Genomic DNA, 22,496 nt, shown 5'->3' on the forward strand with positions numbered 1-22,496 from the left:
AATGTCTGTGTCCTCCAGACGAAAGGTCGTTGTGAACTGTGAGGAGCGTGTGTGTGTTGACGTCATGCCCTCTGATTCAGTGAGACTGGAAGGTGTGTAATGTGAGACAGGTAACATGGCAACCAAATGGCAAATGACCATGTCTTGATATCCACACCACTGAAGATATTCTGCCTTTTCACAAGCAGACTGCAGAAACTTGTCACACCTCACTTCCAGCAGATGCTGGTCTCCTGTGCCACCAGACCATTATAAACAGTCACCAGCATGTCCATACTGGTTCTTTTTGGCCTTCTTTCGGTTTGATTGTCTCTATGGTGGCCCAGAAAAGGTTTTGAGATAAAGCATTGTAGGGTAAAAGACTAAAAGGCTGTGTGGATGCAATGTTTTAAATATATTTGAAATACACAAAAAAATGTTAATCTAATGTAGGTTTTTAAAATATATTTGCATAAATATATTTTCAATATGTTTTAGTTACTTATATTAATTACTTATATTTCCTCATTTATTTTTTGGCCATTTTATATGTGATTTCTTGTATATTTTCACACGAAATATATTATAACTATATTTACACAATCCAACATAAATTAAAAAAAAAAAACATTTTGTTTTTACGCAAAATGCATTTTGAAATTGGAAATGTTTTTTCTTGCTCCACTGAAGTACATTTTGTAATATATTTTGGCATTTGAAGGTTTAAACTAAAGCTGTGCTTTGTTCAACACAATTATTGTACATTTGAAATATCTTTTAGCCAGGAAAAGCAAATTTTTTGCTTCATTTAAGAACAGGGCCAGAGCAAGAGAGCCAGAGTTTGGCATAGTTACATAACAAGTTCTTCTTTCTCTATCCCTCAAGTCCTCTGCATCCTCGCATCCTCGTCCTCCTGGATGCTCATTTTTTAATTGTAATTAAAAGTCACAGCATAATAAACTGAGCAGAGGAGGCGATGATATAAGGAATGTATATGTGTAGGTGTGGGAATGCATGCTTATGTAGGAGGAAGCAGTCTATCGTTGCCACATCTGGGATCAATGCAAATCAGGTCAGCATTTGCTTTTACAATAAATTCAGTGCCTACCCACTGTTCAGTTAAAACCCACTGAAAATCTCCCTAACCCACACCATCACTCCTTATACTGTTGTGTAATGTCTCACGATGCACTGACAGATCAATAGGTAGTGCCAAACCGTGTGAATAGAGAGAGAGTGGGCGTCCTTCTCTATGGAGAACTAGGTGCAGAGAGATAAAGCCGCGCATGCGCTCTGCAGATATTAGGTAACTGGGAGAAATTCCGCAGTACACCCCCCACCACACGCACACACAGACTTCCCGCCAAATAGAAGCTCAAGGAGATACAACGGTGAAATGTTAAATGTTCTTATTTCTAAACATCCTTTTCAAATGATTCTCTCATTGACATAATCTCACAGCATCAAACATACTGAACCCCAGAAATGAGCTTATGCTATATATTTGATTGGTGGAGACACATGAAGTGCATCAGGTCAATAGTGCTTTATTTTATAACAAAATATACAAAATTACTCAAATATATATTTACAGGTTATCAGGGATGTATAAAATAAACACTCAAAGGGCACCAGCTGGTGATCCTGGAAAGCAGTTAGCTGCATTTAGAAACCGGTAACATTGTGCAATGACCTTAAGGAGGTTGTTCACACTGATCCTTAAAATTTAGTCTTGTTGGTGTACTCTAATGTATTTAGGTTGACTGAGTGATTTAAAATTATATATAATACTGTTAATTTAAATGTATTATTATTATTTTATTGTAGAACATACTTTTACCAACAAGACCACAGTTTAGTCAGTCATAGCAGTTCTTAAAGATGGATTGTTCAATAAATTGTTCAGAATCATCAACTGACACTTACAGCTACTCTCCCTGACCACAGAAAGCTTTAGGCGGTATTGCTTATAAGATTCCCCAGCTGGTGACCACCGGAAGCGCATGTCCTTTTATAGAGAACACTAGAGTTCCCCAGTATTGTAGCGCTCGCCCACCTGCTTCATTGAAATGCAGAGCCACGCGAGCACTGCGACGCCCACGCGCCAAATCTGCCGGGAAGCGCCATAATCTCCATCATCTGCAGGAAAATTATGTCATAGTTATAACCTTCAGTCACCCGAATAGTAACATTTAAATCAATGGTAAATTAGGCAGATGTGCGTGCGCGAGTTCCTTGTTTGCGACAGTGTACATTTTAGCTTTGTCACTTATAAAAGGTTATAGATGAGCACGTGCGATCTTATGGTAGAGGTGAAATTAATAATCGTAGAGTTGTGCCACGTACCGCAATAGTGCGGCACAATTTACGTCACAATCAACACAGCAAGCAAATGCTTCAGCACCATGGACAGCAGTGACTCACTCTCACATTCTCTCTCAATCACACTCAGTCACGCGCATGCAAATCACACGCTTGATTCGGCCAGCTTTTTGTATTTTGAGATAAGTTTACTAGTTATAAATGTATAGTTTATCAATGATTTTTTTTATGAAGGCCCAGTGTAGTTTGGTCCACGCAGGGACTGCCTTTAACAAGGCCGTTTGATTACACTTTTGTCTTCTCTCCCGCCGTCGCAGTGGGCGGGGTGAAAGAATGCGGTATTTTTATGAATGAAATTACGACAGAGGCTGGTGTCCCTGAGAGTCTCCTGATTGGTCGGCCGGGGCAGAATCGCCCCTCGTCATCGTAACTGACGTCAGAGGGGAATCGGTGAGGGTATAGCTCACAGCCCACCGGAGCTGAGTGTTACATCGAAAGACCGAATACAGCGGAGCCACGAAGGAACCTCGCTTTGCAGGAAGAACAAGATATCGTTTTCTCAAGAACTGGATTTGCCCCGGTTCTTCACCGGCAGCTCGAGCTCAGATTTCAGCGCGCGCTCCAAGAGACCTTCAGCTGGATGGTGGCGTGAAGAATTGTCCTTTGCAATCTTCTACAGCTTCCGTAAGTCTGTTTTATACATCTTTATCTACTCTGTGAATTCTTGTTCAATTCAAGGTGACTCGTAGCTTTGCTGTCAGAAATTCGCTGTGCAAATACAGCGAGAATATTCAAGTCAATACGGGATGGCATTTTTGGTGCTTGTGTATTTTACATAACCTCGTATGTTACATCAGTCTGCTTAAAGAGCGCTTTGAACTTAAAAACGGTGATTCCCAACCAGGCGCACGTTAACCCTGCAGGATTCAGGGGATACCTGGACATATTTCGTTTGCTTATAAACCTATTAAAATTATGACTTGTGTGTAATTGTTGCAAGTTTATTTGAATTAATATTAATGATAATGCCATATGAATAATGTGAGTTCAGTTTTGCATGATGATAATAAAAGGTGGCAAATACATGTTAGCTTAAAGTTCAAAATTAGCCTTTCCATGAACAATGACTAAAGAAACATGAATGTAAATGCACATTACCTATACATAGACAAAATACCACATGACACTAAAACACTAAAATAAGGCAATATGCAGTTAATAAACAACATAAAATGTAACCTTCACCAACCCAATATGCATATATAGTATTGATAATAGTAAGAAATGTTTCTTGAGCAGCAAATCAGCAAATTAGAATGGTTTCTGAATGATCATGTGACACTAATGGCTGCTGAAAATTCAGCTTTGCCATCACAGGAATAAATTATGTTTTAAAATATATTAATAGAAGACAGTTATTTAAAATTTTAATATTTCACTATATTACTGTGTTGTTGATCAAATTAAAGCAGCCTTGGTGAGCATAAGAGACTTCTTTCAAAAACATTAAAAAATCTTACCAACCCCAAACCTTTGAAAAGTAGCATATATTATATTATATTATATTATATTATATTGTAACAGGTTCATATTGCAGAATTCTTACATATAATTAAATATACCTTTTACGTTAAAATTGTATTGTAATTGTAATGTAAACTTAAAAATTCAAATCAAATGTGCAATGTATGCATTTTGAGACTGACTAATAAAGTGTTTCATTAGCTTTTGCTTTTGCCTTTGCCAGCATCTCCAGTAGTACAGTAGTGTGCAAACTAGGGATGACAGTTTGAATACGATGTTGTAAACTGCTGTTCATCTTACTCTGCATGTCATTATGAGGTCAGGCCTTGGAGTGGAGCGCAGGAGCTCTAGTGCTCAACAGAATATGTGACAGTCACCGTGCTGTGAATTGCGTGACTACATCTTTTCTCACTCTCCCACAGTAATGGCCCTGAATAACTCTGCAGTGGGCTTAGAAGTCATCTTGGCGATGGACCAACTGTTGGAACTCACCCCTTCCCACGTCACCCCTAAACCCCTGGAGGCCACAGTGATGACTCCATGGGACGTGGCCCTGTGCATATCAGGAGCCCTGATTTGCTGTGAAAATGCAATCGTCGTGGCCACCATCTTCTCCTCGTCATCTCTACGGGCACCTATGTTCCTGCTAATCGGCAGCCTGGCCTGGGCGGACTTCCTGGCAGGGGTGGGACTCCTTTTGCACTTCCTGTCTCGCCGGTGTGTGTACTCAGAAGCTCTAGAGCTGGGGAGCGTGGGTCTGTTAGTCAGCGCGTTCAGTGCGTCCGTGTTCTCCCTGTTGGTAATCACCCTGGACCGTTTCCTCTCACTACATCGCGCTCTGACTTACGGATCCCGTCGCACGCACACGCAAACACGCTGCGCTCTGGCCGTCGGCTGGACTCTTGCGGGTCTTCAAGGTGCCCTGCCTGCCATGGGCTGGAATTGCTTGCACGATGGAGAATCCTGTAGCGTTCTTCGCCCTTTGACCCGAGTGCACCTGGCGACCCTGTGCGGCGGCTTCCTGCTGACCTTGGCTCTGATGCTGCAGCTCAACGCTCGTATCTGCCGGGTCGTACTTCGCCACTCGCACCAAATCGCCCTCCAGAGACACACGCTCCCATCTGCGCGCACGCACACGCGCCGTCGGGTTCACACGCTCGCCCTCATCCTCGCCACATTTGCTAGCTGCTGGATGCCCTTCGCCTTGTATGGTCTCTTGGGCGATGGATCGTCCCCAGCTCTGTATACTTATGCCACATTGGTTCCGCTCACAGGAAACTCTGTGCTGAACCCACTGATCTATGCCTACAGAAACACACACATACAGAGAGTGCTGCGACAGGCCTGCTGCTGTTGTCTACCAAACACACCCAACAAAAACACACACACTCCCAGTGATGTCTAACATCATGTGCTGTAAGCACGTCTGAACACTTCGGAAGATTCTATGGTGCCATACAAGATTCCGTTTCACATTTTATGTCTGTTCCTGTTTGGGAATATCACTGTGCCAGTTGCCAAATCTCCTGTCTCAACGGTGTTAACATGACCACTGTCAGTGACCTGATCTCATCTGCATCATTTTATTAAGTGGTAAAAAGGGTTTATGGAACTGTGTGTGCCCTTTTTTATTTTATACTGAGAAGACTGCCACTGTATCCTTTTAGCTAGTAGCCAACTAAAAGGGTTCACGCAGAAACCCTCTTGTCCACTTTAATGTCTCAGATTTGTGCCTCATTTTACATCCTCTGAAGTTCAGAGTTTACTGATGGAATCGAAATCATTTGCACTTTACAATGACTTGACTTTTAAACTGAAACTTGGTTGAATATTTTTTGTATTTAATGATCAAATTATTTGCCATTTGTTATTCTGACAGATGTTTTTTATACTTCATAAATGTCTTGTTTGCACTTACTATGTATTAATGTTGCACAAAATGTCCAAATGTATGAATGAATGTTATGTTGTTGAAATGAGATGTTTTATGGAAAATGTTTATAATGAATAAATTGTAACTTTTGTACATTTTCTGTTGTATTTTTTCAGCAAACTTTTTTTTATATCAAAATTAAGATTTGAAATATTAACCCAAATAAATTGGCTTTGAATCAAGGCTATTAAAGTTAACTAATACCATAAAAAACTTCCATTACTCGAAACGAAATATGGAAAAACATGTCTAATTTTCATTTAGTTTAACTAAAATAACTAAAACTGAAATGAGAATTAATTAAAATATATAGAACACATGAAAAAGACATTTAAAAAATGTTTAAAAAGAAACTAAAAACGAAAAAAAAACAAAAAAAAAAACATCAACCCTATAACAGTATCTCAATACTAAAATAACACTGCTATAAACATCTAGAATGAAGTTACATGGTTTTTAACCAACAGTAAAAATCAACCTAGTGCCTCATTTTTTGTGCAGCAGATATTTTCAAGAACTGCAAGGTTGCGTTGCCGAGTAGGACAATTTAGGCCCGTTCACACCAAGATTGATAAATATAACGACAGTGTTTCACACCAAACAAAACACATACGACGTTCTGTTTAGAAGCGTGCATTTTGTCGTCTGCCACTTTAAATGCTTGAGCTCTTTAAAGATGGGTAGATTCTGATTGATAATTCGTCAGCTGGAAAAAAAATTGTTCCGAAAGTTGTTCCAATGATATCGTTCCTCGGTGTCATTATAATTATAGGCGTAGTGTGAACTTTTCTTATTGAATTCGAACGATTGTTATTACAATGTTACAGTTATCGCCATTAGTGAATGGGTTTAAAATCTTTGTATTTGTATTAAAATCTCATTTACAAAGTATAAAATAATTGCCGTCCTGCTGTAGAGTTTGAAGTCTCTAAAAACCTCTGCACATGCAAGCTCAAACATGTAGAAAAAAAAAAAAAGTTCAGCTATGCACAACACTCTTATGAAAGATCTGTAACAGCAGCCAGACACAGTATTATATTTAAGATTTTATTTCAGTTGCTGATAGAAAATTCTCGAAATTATTACCCACATACATCAAATAAAACAATCTCACTTTTCATTGATTTCAAAATCTTGCATAATTTCTAAAACTTTGGCATTAAAACAACAGGCATTATGAAGCAGGCACTTTGGGCTAAACAAAGAAAAAACTACTGGTAGTACTGTGAGGCTGACACAAACATCATTCAGTCAGACCTGAGGGCTGAAAACAGCACAGACACAGCTGGATGCCATTTAAACAGATAAAACGTTTGGTCATGGAGCGTGAATACATACTGCAATGAAATACAAGGTTATTTCATCCTACAAGATGCAAGAATTATCATAGACACAAAACAACTTACTATTTTAAATATCTGCATTATAAAGTGTGTCTAGTCTTGGCTGTAAGGAAGGCTTTAGTTGATTAGTTAATACAGAGTAATGTTAAATCATGTGGGATTTTAACAGAAACGTTACAGATGCATCAAGAGGAAAATACGGAAGTACACGTACGTACACACACACACACACGCTCTCTCTCTGTTTACCTTTGACCACATTATACAGAGGCACAGGCGCTCTGAAAAAGGAGAAGGCTTATCAACTAAATAATTAATTTAGATTAGACTCAACCCTTTGGACACACAGATGCACACACACACACAATGTTTGGCCCTCTTCCCCTTATTTGCTTTTGGCCTCACTGCAGGTAAACAGGTAATATGAGAAGTGTGAGGCCTAAAAGGAATGATCTTAATGACATCACACAGGTGATGAAGAGCGAGGCGATAGCTTTACTCAGACCACTCATCATCATCAAATTCGGATGAATCATCCTCAGAGTCGCTGCACTCCACGGCAATGCGACGAGACAGGATGGCTGCGACATCATTTCCCATGTGATCTCTCTTCTCCTGCTCTCGCTGTTCCTCCACTTTACGCAGGTTAAATCCTACACACGCAGACACAATTGCAGCAAGCTCAGACACATTTTAAGAAACATTTCACATGTGTAGAAATGATCTGAAAGCCTTGTTAACTTGTGGTATTAACATCTGTTTTAGGTAAGATAATCATAAGTGTTCAGTAAGACATTACTCTTCAAACATGGCAAACACTACTGTTCAAAAGTAAGATTTCAATTAAATGCTCATCTTGTTAACTAAATCATGAAAAGAATCCTTAAAAAAAATTATCGTGGTTTAGCTGCTCAGCTATTTTCAACATTGATAAGAAAATATTTCTTGAGCACCAAATCAGAATATTAGAATGATTTCCAATGGATCATGTGACACTGAAGATTGAAGCAATGGCTACTAAAAATTCAGCTTTGTCATCACAGGAATGAATTACACACACACACACATACACACACATATATATATATATATATATAAAACAATTATTCTGTTATAACAGTATCTTTTTACCTGTATTTTTGATCAAATAAACAGCCTTAGTGAGCGTAAGAGACTTTCAAAAACATTAAAATCTTACAAACCCCAAATAAATGTTTGAATGGTACCATATACAGACATATTAAGTGCATCTCAACCCCCAGTGATATGATTTTGCTAAACTGAACCGAAATAAATACTGCTAAATAAAAATTTCTTACAAAGGTGTTTAAAGCCATTGTTTTAGCACAATAAACAGACAGGTCTTCACTTCTATCCATGACACATTAGCACTACACTACAAATGCGATGGGGCCACATGCGTTTCTGACATCCGAATGCTGTTTGAACGCACAATCATGAAATGTTTCGGATCCCATTCACACCTAAATTTAGCTCGGACCAGAAACATGTTCATTTCAGTTGTAAACAAGTCAGTAAATTTACAGTCAGCATGTGTACATGCACAGTTATAATCAAGCAGCAGCAGGTTTTTGCTTAGTTGAATTATAAGCTGACTGTCCAAGTATACGAGATACAAAGTGTAATCAAATATTTGAAGGATTAAATACCCAATGCGCATTGTTTTGGGAGCGTGCATGCAATGCCAAGGACAACTGTAGTGCAATTAATGTGTATACATGCTAGACGAAGCCAAGCTACGATCACATTATCAAGGTCTGTTAGTCTAATTTCACAAAAAACTTTTCAGGCAAACTAAAAGTGCAGTCACATTAACGCAAAAAGGTTCAATGTTCAATATCAATATCGTAAAGATATATAAAACACTTTCAAACCAAGCAGCTGTCTGACGGTCTGCACAGCAAATTCACATAACCAATTTGAACATGAGCGAAATCTGCTTGGAGAACTTTTTTGTCTTCACGTTCGTGCTGATTCCTATTGGAATGACTGGATTTCACCCACGAAATTTAACTTAGCAGTAGGGCTGCCCCCTAATAGTCGACGAGAGAAAATGCTTGGTTGACCAAAAGTTTATTAGTCGCTTATTCGCAGGAAAAAAGTTTAAAAACCCACAGGAAGCGTTAACGGCTGGTCTTTGTGGTAATATATCGGGCAGGACATCCAAACGCTCACCTATCATTCATCAACCTCAAAAAAACCCACAGGAAGCGTTAACGGCTGGTCTTTGTGGTAATATATCGGGCAGGACATTCAAACGCTCACCTATCATTCATCAACCTCAAATATGGCTTATCACCTGAAATATGTTAGTAGCAGCAACTTTACATGGCCGCTCAATTTAATGTTAACCTATAAAAATGTGCACTATTCAAGTGTCTGTGCGGAGTGTGGAAGCTGAACAGTAGTGCGCTCACTACATGACAGATGGAGGCGCCAGTGCGCTCACTTGCTCTTAAAATAGGCTACTCCATCATTTTTGGTCATACAGATAAGAGTAATACATCTTTAGAATCTGTAAAGACTCTACATTTATTTGTGTGCACTCACAATAACAACAAAATATTGCACTTTTGTAAAATATTGTAAGCAAACAGGGTGCGCTTTCTGTCGTCTCGGTCTGTGAACTTGAGCGCGAAACTCCGTGTATACTTCCCTTAGGCTACAGACATGGAAAGTATATCTATAGAGAGTGAAATGTCTACTTTTAAATTAACCAATTCAAATGGAAAATTTTTTTTTCTCAGATTATGTAATCCGTATGAAACATGCATGCAGGTGCGTCCACTACTACGGAGATGACGAGTCGGTGTCGCCGACTTCTTCTCTTAAACCGAAAACAAAGAAAGCGCTAGTTTATCAATAAATTATTAAACTGTTAATGCAGCCTCATTACGGTTTTTCCCTGACACATTCATGATCATTACTTCTGCTGGTGTGCTGTAGCAAGCTTCATGCGTGCACTTGAGCGCTTAATAGGCTATGTAGACAATTAAAGTCTCATTATAATGATTTCAATGGTTTATTAATAAACTTGCGATTAGTCAACTAATGCTTAAAATGAACGACTACTAGTCAACCAGAAAAATCTTTAGTCGAGGGCAGCCCTACTTAGCAGTGGTAAATGTGATTATGTTCCAATTGTTTAATCTGACTGAATCAAACTTTTAAAGAGTTTGTAAATGTATGTAGTTATGTTACCTTGACGGATAGCTGAAAGAAGGTCGCTGCGAGCATCACCCTCGGCTGGAGCAGGCTGGGCTTTGGGTGCGGCAGGAGCAGAGACTCCTCCTGAGGGAGGTGGGGCTGGAGCAGAGGGTGGAGGAGGGCCTGGAGGAGGAGGTGGAGGGGGAGGAGGAGGTGGTCCACCTGCCATGGGTGGCGGTGGAGGAGCTGGAGTACAGGCTTCCATGGGTGGTGGTGGAGGTGGGATGGAAGCAGAATTGCTGGAGAATGGAGGGGGACAGGGGGGCGAATCGAAACCTAGAGGTGGTGGAGGTGGGATCATGCCACCGGGAGGTGGAGGTGGTGGTGGTACCAGAGGAGGAGCCACAGTCGGACGGCCTGGAGAAGAAGGCATCGCTGGTGGAGCTGGTGGAGGATGACTGGGGCTTAAAAGACTACCACGCTTCGGAGGAGGACCCCCAGATACATCATTATACCTGCAAGAGGATAAACGTTTGTCAGCTCAAAAATGAATCTGCACTTCAAATGGCAAGCTATTTTAAGACACTCACGGCATGTCTGGAGGTGGTGGTGGTGGTGGGAAGTCCTCTTGCATTGGAGGTGGGAGAGGAGAGCCAGTATCATAGCTGTAGGAGTTAGTGCTTTGGTCCAAATAGCCATCAGAGTAATTAAAACCATCATCACCAGAGCCAATGCTGCCATTCAGCACTTCTGAAGAGTTGCTGTTAGTGACACATAAAACAGTAATATTAAAGACAAATATCAAAAATATCCTCCAACAGTCGTGCTGCACCATGCTATTTTTATTAGTGTTGGGGTATTGACAGATTTCACAATCCAATTCTATTCAGAAGCTTATGAATCGATTTAATATAAATTTGGACATACTGTATATCAGGTAGAGCACATGGCAATTTATTTAAGGAATACTCAACTAAAGCTGTAAACTAAACTAGTAGATTACTATAATACTATTAAAGGTTAGAATTAACAAAAGAGTCCATATATATTTATTTTTGTATAAAATAGTTGAGTACAAACATTTGAATTGCACAAATATTTTTAAATATTTGAATAAATAATAATGTTCCTACTCTAAATATAAATATAAAAATATGAATGGTGGTATAAATGATTTATTTGAACTTAAATTAAATAATGAAGACAACACTTACATCTTAAGTAAAAATAATGAATAATAATAATAACTTGCATTTATTTAGCAGAAGTTCCTCCCTAGAGTTATTTTTTCTAGCTAACTAAAAAGCTATGGACCCTTTCCTGAGGTAAATGTGGTATTACGTGACATGCTGTTCACAAGCTGTCCTTCCACGGCTGAAACACTGATTGAGTTATTGCATGAAACAGTTTCAGTAAGTTGTACGGTTTCTTTCAACATAACTAGTAAAAAGGAAGAGATGACCGGTTCACTGCTGCTTGAACTGATCTGTCACGTCACATGAAAGAGCATCAAAATGACATCTATGCTTTGAATCTGGTATAAAATTGACAGAATTTGAAATCTCGGACTTTGTTAAAAATCAAGTCACAAAACGTATTGCAATTATTGGATGGGACATGTGCTTCAAATAAGGTTTACGTCAAGTATCAACTGAAAAGAGCATAGACCCAAGACAGATTTTTGGGATTTATAAATCGATATTGGTTCATCAAAGTTAGAAGATGGATTAACATCAGTTGATCTATATTGTCAGTCTGGCCCTAGTTTTTTTATTACCCCATGGCATCGTTTCTGGGTAGAACAAACTCCTCCCCCATTTTCCGGCGTTCCCATTCATCTTTACGTGTTTTGATCTTTCGAGGGTTCAAGTTCCTTCGGTTAGGGTTGTCATCTTTCTTCTTCTGCTCTCAATAAACACAGAAATAAACACAGTTAAAGAAGCTCATGCAGTCTGGATGGTATTTCGAGGTGTTGCAATACATGTGTACGCACGCATCATACTCTTATGTCCCACCTTATGTTTGCGTTTCTCTTTCATAATGTCCTTGGTATCTTGAAGCATTTTCTCTTTCCAAAGGTCAAAGAAATAAGACGGATCAGTGTAGAACTTCAGAGCCTCCTTACCATCATCCCTGAAAAACAGAAAACCCTTTAACCACCTTATACTGAAACAAAAGAACCATATTCTGAAGCAATACAGTTAATATATTGTGATGAATATAAAGAGCTTCACATGCAAATACTAAATTTTATTGCCTTTATAAGGTCAGTAAATGGAGGTCAGATGTGATGGTGTGTTTACCTGTAACGGCTCAGATTGTTGAGGGGGGGTGGCTGGCTGCAGGTCAGATAGGTCTCTTGGATAGGCTGCGGTAATGATGCCCTAATGAAGAGCTGCTGATCCTGGATGAAATTGGAGTGGAAGGCTTTGCGGCTGGTAATTGCCTGAAGAGAAACTGGAACAAGAAAGCAAAAATAGGAGAAGAAAAGAACAAAGAAAGATGATAACATTTGGAATTAATTAATATTTTGCATCATTGCTCGAAAAAGCACGAATTAAGGCTTTTTTCACACTGCACTCAGATATTTATGGCTACTGTCATTTTGCAAGTGATTATATCAAATCTGTGTTGCCATAGTAATGACGCCAAGAAATACAGGGGAGTAGATGGGGAAAATCACTAATTTCGCCTCTGCTCGACATGAATGTCACATGAGCAAACAAGAGTGAATTCAGATACATCTATAGTCACGCTACTGCCCTTTGTGTATGGCGTTACCGTGACAGGTAATGAGAAAGCACATGAAATCCGATCTGATGGTTCACACTGAAATGCATTTAAAAAAAAATTTGCTTGAAAAAAAAGGTGTAACGCACTTCTAGAAAAATAAACTTAAATGTTACTGGTTAAAAACAAGTAATGTTATGACCATCCTAATTGCTGTCATGAGACCACTCATGACAGCTCAACTTTCTTTAACCTTTTTTTAAAAAAAAATAAATAAATAAAAAGTTTTTAATCAGATTTCAAACCACAAATAGATAGTTTGGATTGAGTTTGCAAAAAAAAAAAAATCAATTAAAAAACAGAGTTGGAGACACATAAAAAGTAAATGAGAAGAAAATGTAATAAAAAATAAATAATATAAAATTATAATAATACAAAAGAGCTAAACAAAAGAGTTGAATATATTAAAAAAAGGGGGGAAAAAATTACAAAACTAAAAAGAGTTGGGTATACAAAACAGAAAACAAAAATACATTTAAATACATAAAATAATAATACAAAAGAAAAACAAAAAGAGTTTTAAAAAAAAAAAAATAAATAAAAAGTTTTTAATCAGATTTCAAACCACAAATAGATAGTTTGGATTGAGTTTGCAAAAAAAAAAAAATCAATTAAAAAACAGAGTTGGAGACACATAAAAAGTAAATGAGAAGAAAATGTAATAAAAAATAAATAATATAAAATTATAATAATACAAAAGAGCTAAACAAAAGAGTTGAATATATAAAAAAAAGGGGGGAAAAAATTACAAAACTAAAAAGAGTTGGGTATACAAAACAGAAAACAAAAATACATTTAAATACATAAAATAATAATACAAAAGAAAAACAAAAAGAGTTGGTTAAAGAAACAAAGAAATGAAACAAATAAATAAATAAAATATTAATACAAAACAACTAAAAAGTGCTGTATGCTGAATAAATAAAAAAACAAACAAAACAAAACAAAATATGCAATAATACAATTGTACTTTGCTGGAATCAAACACAGCATTAACAATTCTGTTTTCTGTAGCAAACAAGTGTGGTCCAAAAAGAGATTTTCTTAAACCAAAGCAAAATATGACTAATACGCCACATCATTATAATGAAAAATTTTGAGCATAACCCAGTATCTCTCACCTTCCTCTTCTTTAGGGTCCAGCTGGGTGACTTTGACCTGCAGCTTGTCCACTCTCTCTCCCAGCGTGTTGACCCGTTCGGCAAACGAGCTGGCCTGGACAAACAGTTCACCAAACACATCCTCTGCATACTTACCTATGATTAAACCACGGCTTAAAAGCAGCAACACACAACTGATTTTCTTCAGTATACACCCCATTACACAAACACTTACTAAGTGATCCAAGTTGGCGAATGATGTTGGCAAGTGTGATGTTGGTCACACACTCCAGTTCACTCTTGATCGTATTTGGCAGTGACTGGCGACAGAGGTGCCGTGGTTCGATGTTTCGCGTCACCAAAGGCATGATGGAGCTTATCTGTCACCTTCCTCTTTGAGACAAAAAAAAACAATGCTTTACAAATTCTGTCATTAGCTGGGGCTGGTAGAATCTATGACATGGGCTGGTGCTTTTCCCCACACCGACACTCAGAGACTTATATTTATCCAAAGCAGAACCAAAACTGCTGCTGTGTTTCTTCTGCCAATACGCAACTTGCATCCTAATTTCTGCAGATAACACCAGCGAGCAACTACCCTTTAACATTTTTTGTCTTCGTGCTATTCATATTTTATATACATTTTATTTTAAAAGCGGTTTCATCTGTGGTTTTTACAAACAACTAGTCATAGCCTTTCACCAAGTTATGAATCAGTGTATATAACCTATTATATAGCCTATCTATCTCACTGTTAAATTTACAGATATGAATCATTTTATACATTTGAATCAAATTTTAAGTTTAATATAATTCAGGTTAAATTCAGAAAATAATGCCCGTGCATAAAGTAAAAAATGTTCACCCATCAGACTTCCTACATTGGGAGGGAGTGGAGGCTCTAGTTCACAACATACTAACCTAACTTTGTTTGTGACAAGATAAGATCAAATCAAAGTTGCTCCTAGTGAACTGATTTCCAGTCCAAAGTTAAAGCTTCGACTATATCAAATTGGCATAGGGTTATTCGTCACGACAGTTTAAAATGCTTCAAAATCTAGTAGCGGAGGCCTAAACTCTCGGAGGCGTCTGTGCGGAGCAGGAAGTGATTAGCGTTAGCTGCCTAACCTTACATACTGTCAACTCGCCAACCCAACTGCGACTTTTTAAAACTTTACGCACATATAAAGTACATCTCGTTCTTACCTGAATATATAAATGGATTTGGCCTTTCAACTACCTCAGCAGTACCATTCCCTGAGTTTAATGCCTTCCATAATTTTCTAAGCCGACAAAATGTCTACAAGTGCTGTAACAAGAGCTGTATGGCAGTCAGCAACATCTCAGTCCCGCGTTTGGTAACTTTTCATTGGACGGTGCGTGTCAATCCAAAGATACTATTGGCTGATGCGTCCGTCAATCACAGAAAAAAGGGCGGATATGGTAACTGAAATCTTTAAAGCGCAACTCCACCCTAGCGGCTTGAAAATATCTGTTCGCAGTTTCTACACGGAGGGGAGAGCTAATCAACATTCCTGAACATCGGGCCAGTCCGAACAAATCCGAAACATGGCGAAATTCAGTGGAGAAAAAGCCACAAGTGATAAAAGATTAAGGAATGCCCGTGATTTGACTTTTAGCATTTTTTGTGATTCAAATGCAGCCCAGGATTTCATTACTCACCGAAAAACAAATAGGACACAATTCTAATAAACATTTTATTGTGTACAGTTTATTTCATATAAAACAATGCACTTGTAAAATATTGCACGTAGCCCTGTTGTATAAAAATGACGTTAATTTAACATGGCTGTTAAAGGAATATCACAGCGTGATAGATTTAATTGTGCGCACAATGCCGAGTTGAATTATTGCAGTACTGTTCACAACCACAAGACGGCACTTCTTAGCCTGTGATGAGAGAAAAAAACAAAATAATACTAATATGCAACTTTACCGCTTAAAAATTTCATGCATATTTGTATGTATTCAACACGTCCACCTCATTAAACGATGCTGTTTTAGTTTAAAGTACTCTTAGACACATTAGAGTTTTGCTTCTGCATCTAAGTGTCTTTTGCAGTTGGTTATCTAGGTTACTCGCTTGTCCTCATCCAGCTGAGTGTGTATGAGCTGTGAGAGTTGGCCAGTTTGTGTCTCAGCACTATGTGTCCAGGGCCGTGTGCTGAATGCACGAGTTTGAGTCCTGAGATACGGAGGGCTCTCAGTATACTGCACCAGAAACGCACCACCTCCTCTTCGGTACCACCCACCTCAAACCCCGCCCACTGCAGATGAATGGTCAGAATGAGCTGATTGATCCTTCTGAGAGTTCCATCCTTAATCCAGTTTTCTAATATGCGCCATTCAGCACTCTCCAAATCCACACGCAGAACATCAACCTACATAAACGCACACTAAATGAATGTGACATTATGGGAGCAACAAAAAAAAAAAAGCAAGAGATTACACAAAAAAAATATTGTATTAGTATGAAATCTGTTTTTTTAAATGACCAGTGATAAAATATAATACACATATACCCTGAAGTGCAACTCATCTTATGAGTCACTGTTGCGATGACACCCATGTGTGAACTCAGACTTAAGTACATAAAGTGGTGATTCACTACTGATTCAGCACTGGTCGGTGAGTGTGAAATTATTTGTGACTTCTAGTGCATGTAAGAGAATCTTAAAATGAGTGTATTTGGGTGTAGATACCGTGGTGTGGCCCAGGGAGTCCATAATGTCAAGCAGCCTGTGTTGTACATTACCTACGAGGCCTGAATGACAGCGTGGATTTCTCCAGTCCAACCAAGCCCGATGATTCTTAACTGATGCAGGCTCTTGACTCCCTCGACCGCTGTGGTCAAACCGATGAACCTCACACCCTGCATACAACATTGTGTCTAAAACGCAGCATCCTTCCCATCCAGACTACAAAAATACAGACCAAAGATTCCACTCATTTGGAACAGCCTGAAACATCCCAATGAACACTTCAACCAATTACTGTTTCCCTGCATCAGTCATGACTTGTCGAGGAAAAAAGCTGCAGAATCTGGGGCTACCTTCAGCTTTTTTTTTTCTTCTAGAGATTATATTCAACAAATCCCACCCTTCCAGCCTAACAAAGAAACAAGGATGCCTAAATGGCCAACATTCTTTGAAATAAACAAGCCTGGTCTTAAATGTGCTGGCTGCTTTAAAGAATACCTAATGTTAAAACAGAAGAGACGGTTAGAATCCATCCTCAGGAATTAGTGTTTATAGCACTAACAAGCACACAAAAATATTAAAAGATGTCAGATGAGATGATATATTTTCCCTAAATGTATGTTACTGATCTTCAATGCATGTTTAATTTTTAACTTTTTTTGGACTTCATAATTATTTATTCTTAGAGTTAATTTTTAATTAATTGGCTGAAATAAACTTCTTTCTAGTGACATATTCCAGACTTCTAAAATCATTTACGCTGCTTAAATTCCTAAATTCATTTTTCGAATAGGGAATTTTTTTTTTATCTTGGCTTAAGAGTTAAAAGCCATGAATCAAACCAACCAGCTACGAGGAAACACAACATTACAAATTTGATTTGAAGCACAAAAGTATTTGAAAATCAGACAAAAACACAAAAGTACAACACTGTGTACCTAATAGCTTCAATGAGGTAAAGAACTACAATCACATGAAGCATTAGATAAATAATAGATAAATATAAAACTATTAATTTAAAGATGTTGATTACGTACACTCTTAAAAATAAAGGTGCTTCATGATGCCATAGAAGAACCTTTTTGTCTAAATGGTTCCTTAAAGAACCTTTAACATCTGAAGAACCTTTCTGTTTCACAAAAGGTTCTTTGTGGTGAAAGAAGGTTCTTCAGATTATAAAAAGGTGAGAAAGAGATGGTTCTTTAAAGAACCTTTGACTGAATGGTTCTTTGTGGAACCAAAAATGGTTCTTCTATGGCATCGCTTGAAGAACCTTTTGAAGCACCTTTATTTTTAAGAGTGTATATAGAAAAACAATATTTCACATTTATTGCAAAATATGCGGGTGGGAAAGAGTTCTTTTGTCAAGGTTTGTTTCGCTTCTCTGAGTGGTGTTGTTTTTCATAGGTAATGTAGTTTTTACCAGGATTTTCACTATTAAACAAATATATTACAGGAAAAATATTTGAAATAATGGGGGCTAACAGCTTCAATAAAGGCATCTATTAACAGCCTCGTAGCTCAAAGTAGGTCTGTCTTTAAAGATTCACAATTTATCATTAAAAATCAGTTGCCTTATGGAGAAAATAAAAGGGATTTTTACTTCTGGAACCGGACTGTTGCACTCTATAGACTGCAAGCTTGTATTTAGATCTGGCTCCATTTAATCAACAACTGATGGATAGAACCAAGTCCCCATCCTACATTTGTTTCTTTTTCCTTTATTCATTTCACCTGGATCTACGTCACAATATGGAAGAAAAAAATCTATCGCTACTTCCATACTTGCATTTTTTAGGGGAAGCTTCAATTAAATAAGCATATTGTGGTGTGGCTTTTTGCTGCAATGTAATATATATGTTTACCTGAATGAATAGGCCACACAACCCCATTTGCCCTTCCAGTGGTTGATGCACAAAACATCTGGGTGAACAAGTAGTGTGTGTAGACTGATTCCCATCTGAACACAACAGAGCAGTTCACCTGCAGAGTGTGATAGGAAAAAGGTCTTCCTTAAAAGGTCCAGATATATCACTTTGGAAGTGACAGTCCATTTTTATAATATGCAGTCCCATAGTGTTATGTAAGACAGTTGTAAGCATGATCGAGCAAGGAAACAGAAAAGATTATTATGGTATTTTTGTGTACCTCTGTTGTGGTGATGAACTGGGTGAGATGCTGCAACTCTGCAATAAACGAGGGTTGTTCTGATGCCCATGGCTGCAGTATCAGCTCTCTAGCCACGGGCTGTAAACACATAAACATGAAGCTCTCTCTCATCTTGGCCAAATTTCAGATGCACATAAAAAAACTGTAAAAAAAATAAAAAATAGGGATGCAGTGCAGGAGGGTCAGGCATTCAATAGCCACTGAAAAAACTGTGTGAGCGTGTGCAGTGCTTCAGGCAAGAGAAGTTGCAGCTCATCTGGGGTCATAGAATGTGCCCTTTCGAAACCAGAGGTTATATGAGTGAGAACAAAAGAAACAGAGGGAACTTTTAAAACCTGGGCTGTTGGAAATGGAGCCTCTCCCAAAACATTCAACAACCCTGTTTAGTAACCATGGAGACACTAGACTAGAGGAAGAGAGGATATGACTCACTGAGGAACTCACTGTTCTGGGGAGGCAAGGTGGGGGCAGACAGTGAGACAAACAGAGAAAGGGAGAGTGAGAGACTTTATTTTAGAAGATTTTTTTTCCATGTTAAAGTGTCCAGAAGGGATCCCCGTTCATTTTGCCAAGTCAAATATAAGTTTTCCAGACCCTCTAAAAAGCTGCAACAGGGCAATCTATTCTTATTAAAATTCAATCCGTTTACAAGAACAATTTATTTTATTGAGTTGCACGTCAGGAAGACCCTCCACCTAAAACTGAAAGAAACGAAAGATACCAGCATCACTAGTGAATATGAGATTAGCTGGCGTCCTTCAGGCTCGTTTTCGTCCTGGTATCCTGTCAGTCTTGAATCCTCGTCAGTCCAAATCCCGCTCATTTTTTCTAACCTCAGACGACGTTGATCCGCCACTTCTCTATGCTTATGACGAGAAAAGCAGGCTCGTCACCGCTCGTGCTGCTATATGCGCGTGGCACCGTTAAACTTACCAGTAGTTGGACTAGCAGTAGCACCGGCAGACCTATAATACATATACGGTGGGAAATGCCTCTCAATCCGCTAAAATGACAAGCGGCCATACCTCCGTCTCTTGAGTTTGGTGACCCGTGGGAGCGCAGACACCAGAAATGAAGAGTCGGCGCCGCCGTGACACTCTGGCTTGAGGGCACTGGGATTGAAAGCTCACGGCTGGACAGTCTATCAACAAATACTAGTATGTGTGAGTCAGTGTTTGCTTGCACCTTCCAATATTCCACACGAGAAAAAAAAAAACAGCTTAATAGACATACTAAATATCTTAATTAAAAACCTAAAAAAAATCAGAACGGTTTGTGTGAGGTTTAGGGGACAGAAATTGGAACAGTAAAGATAATAGAAGTCAGTGGAACATCCCCGCACACGTGCGCTCAGCCCTTCTTACTCAAACAGACACGCACGCACACACCACCCACGCGCGTTAACATATTTCACTACTATGTAGTATGCAAAAACAGCGCGTCAAATGAGTAGGATGTCCAAATAGTCACTAGTCATAATGCAGTAGGTGAGTAATACCCTCGTGACGTAGCCTACCGCATCTGCTGGGATCCTGAAGTGTGCAGCCTGTGGTTACTCCCACTAAATACAACAGTGGCCGGGAATTTAGTTCATATATTTGGATGCGGCTCATCTTTATAAATACAACTGTTCAAACCGACAAAAATAGTGCAATTAGTAGAATTTATCTGAGTTATTGTCTGACTAACAATTAAAACGCTCAAGAATAGCCCTACTGGTGCTTTGCGACATCCACAAACAAAAGGTTCATTTGCGGTAGTAAAATCGACCCGTTAGTGTCTTGTGTGTCGCTTTCCCATTAAAAACTTCCCTTGCTACTTTTGCGTTTTTCTGATGTGATTTGTTAATGAACAATTAACGTTACAGTATTTGCTGACAGCTAAAGCAGGGGCGGATTGGATGGACATTGGGTGCTTATTATTTTTGAAGATCTATTCACATTGTTCACACATGACAATCTCAATGGTGAATGAAAAGTCCTACTTAACCATAAGTCAAATTGAAAGCTTGTATCTTAAAGCAAGCATTTTTTAAGGGGTCACTAATAATGTTGTATTTTGGCATTTCGTAAATCTTTTTTGTGCCGTCTAAACAATTGTAACATAACATTAGGCCACAAACAAAAGGAGAATAATTGCGATTAAAAAAAAGTCTGGAAAGCTATAGGGTATAGCATTGGTGCATATTAATTGCATTTAAATGTAAATATAGGCTATATCTGATATTGGCAGTGTTTATGACGACGTTGGCTCGATTTGATGTTAGAATGACAAGCAGCCAACATTAAGTTTTTTATTTTATCTTTAAAGTTTTTTTGTATTTCTGTAAATGCAAATGGACAATGAAATAATATAAAACAATATGACAACCCGATGCATGTAATCAGGTGCTGCAAAGCGCATATTTGTTGCATATATTATGAAACATATAAGCGATAACCAAGAAACAGGAGTACACTACTTCAACCAGACAGTGGCATCACAACTATCAAGCAACTGACTCAACATAGAGAATGCACAGAAAGTGGCAGTGAACAGAGTAGGCCTCTTTCTTTTTTCCCATGCATCAATGTAGACCTAAATATAACATTAGACAAAAAGCCAAACATTTGTCTTTAGATGTTCAAGTCGCTTGGGTTGATCTGTTGCAGATAACTGTGTTGTAATTGTCCAATATTTTCACATTCTCAACACAGTGGGGCAGCAACCCCCCACGCGCACACACACACACTCCAATACCACCCCAGACAGCAACATAATGTTGGCCCAGATCCGGCCCACATCTGGCCCATGTGAAATCCATGCGGGCCAGATGTGGGCCGGATCTGGGCCGAAACTGTCTGCTGTCTGGGACACATTTACCAACAAGCTGATCAATGAAAAAATACAGAATGAAAACCTACCCCACAAATAAAAATTCTCATAGCTCCTTCCTAAATTACTTCCTTTCCATAAGTTCCGTAATTCCCATAGAACCTTTTTTTTTAATTTCTCCCAAATCTCTGCTTGTGTCCTCATCTGAACTCATCTGAGCTCCTGTTAGAATGACTGACGCCAAAAGCACAATTGCCTCATTCCAAACGCCTGAGTGGTGCTGCATGGCACGGAATGCAAAAGAGGCACCAAAACCACTCACACAAGAAAAAAATAAAAAAGAGAGAGCACTGTTTTGATAACATTTCAGAAGGAAATATTATGGAATATAACATTATAATGAACCATGATCATGCTCATGCCACACTCATTCATACAACATATGAGTAAAGTTTTTATCATCAAGTGTAATTGGACTGTCATCTGAATGAGACCTGAAACTTTTAGTGAAGGTGATAATAATTGGAGGTTATTACCCATTGTATTTTTCCTGCTTGGCCACCGTTGGATCTCATTTCATTTTCATTGCATTTCGCCAACCACAGAGTAGAAGCAGGACAAAATTAAACAATGA

At 38.5% G+C, this 22,496-nt stretch overlaps 2 protein-coding genes across 2 annotated transcripts; one reads left to right on the forward strand and one right to left on the reverse strand.

Annotated features, from left to right (window-relative positions):
• The first annotated feature begins 2,788 nt into the window (after positions 1-2,788).
• Positions 2,789-5,574, forward strand: LOC107742872 (G-protein coupled receptor 12-like). Its single transcript, XM_016555945.1, has 2 exons — positions 2,789-2,985; positions 4,248-5,574. Exon 2 carries the CDS (start codon positions 4,250-4,252, stop codon positions 5,228-5,230), a length of 981 nt encoding a protein of 326 aa, XP_016411431.1. The 5' UTR covers positions 2,789-2,985; positions 4,248-4,249; the 3' UTR covers positions 5,231-5,574.
• Positions 5,575-6,791: 1,217 nt separating this feature from the next.
• On the reverse strand, positions 6,792-15,525 carry LOC107742835 (wiskott-Aldrich syndrome protein family member 2-like). Its single transcript, XM_016555892.1, has 9 exons — positions 15,366-15,525; positions 14,395-14,550; positions 14,181-14,315; positions 12,573-12,726; positions 12,285-12,402; positions 12,047-12,171; positions 10,860-11,030; positions 10,324-10,784; positions 6,792-7,754 (listed from the first exon to the last, which is right to left on the reverse strand). The coding sequence occupies exons 2-9, from the start codon at positions 14,525-14,527 to the stop codon at positions 7,597-7,599; spliced, it is 1,455 nt and encodes a 484-aa protein (XP_016411378.1). The 5' UTR covers positions 14,528-14,550; positions 15,366-15,525; the 3' UTR covers positions 6,792-7,596.
• Between the last annotated feature and the right edge of the window lie 6,971 nt (positions 15,526-22,496).

This window comes from Sinocyclocheilus rhinocerous, unplaced genomic scaffold (assembly GCF_001515625.1).
Source record: "Sinocyclocheilus rhinocerous isolate Xijiao unplaced genomic scaffold, SAMN03320098_v1.1 scaffold1338, whole genome shotgun sequence".
Lineage (NCBI taxonomy): Eukaryota > Metazoa > Chordata > Actinopteri > Cypriniformes > Cyprinidae > Sinocyclocheilus > Sinocyclocheilus rhinocerous.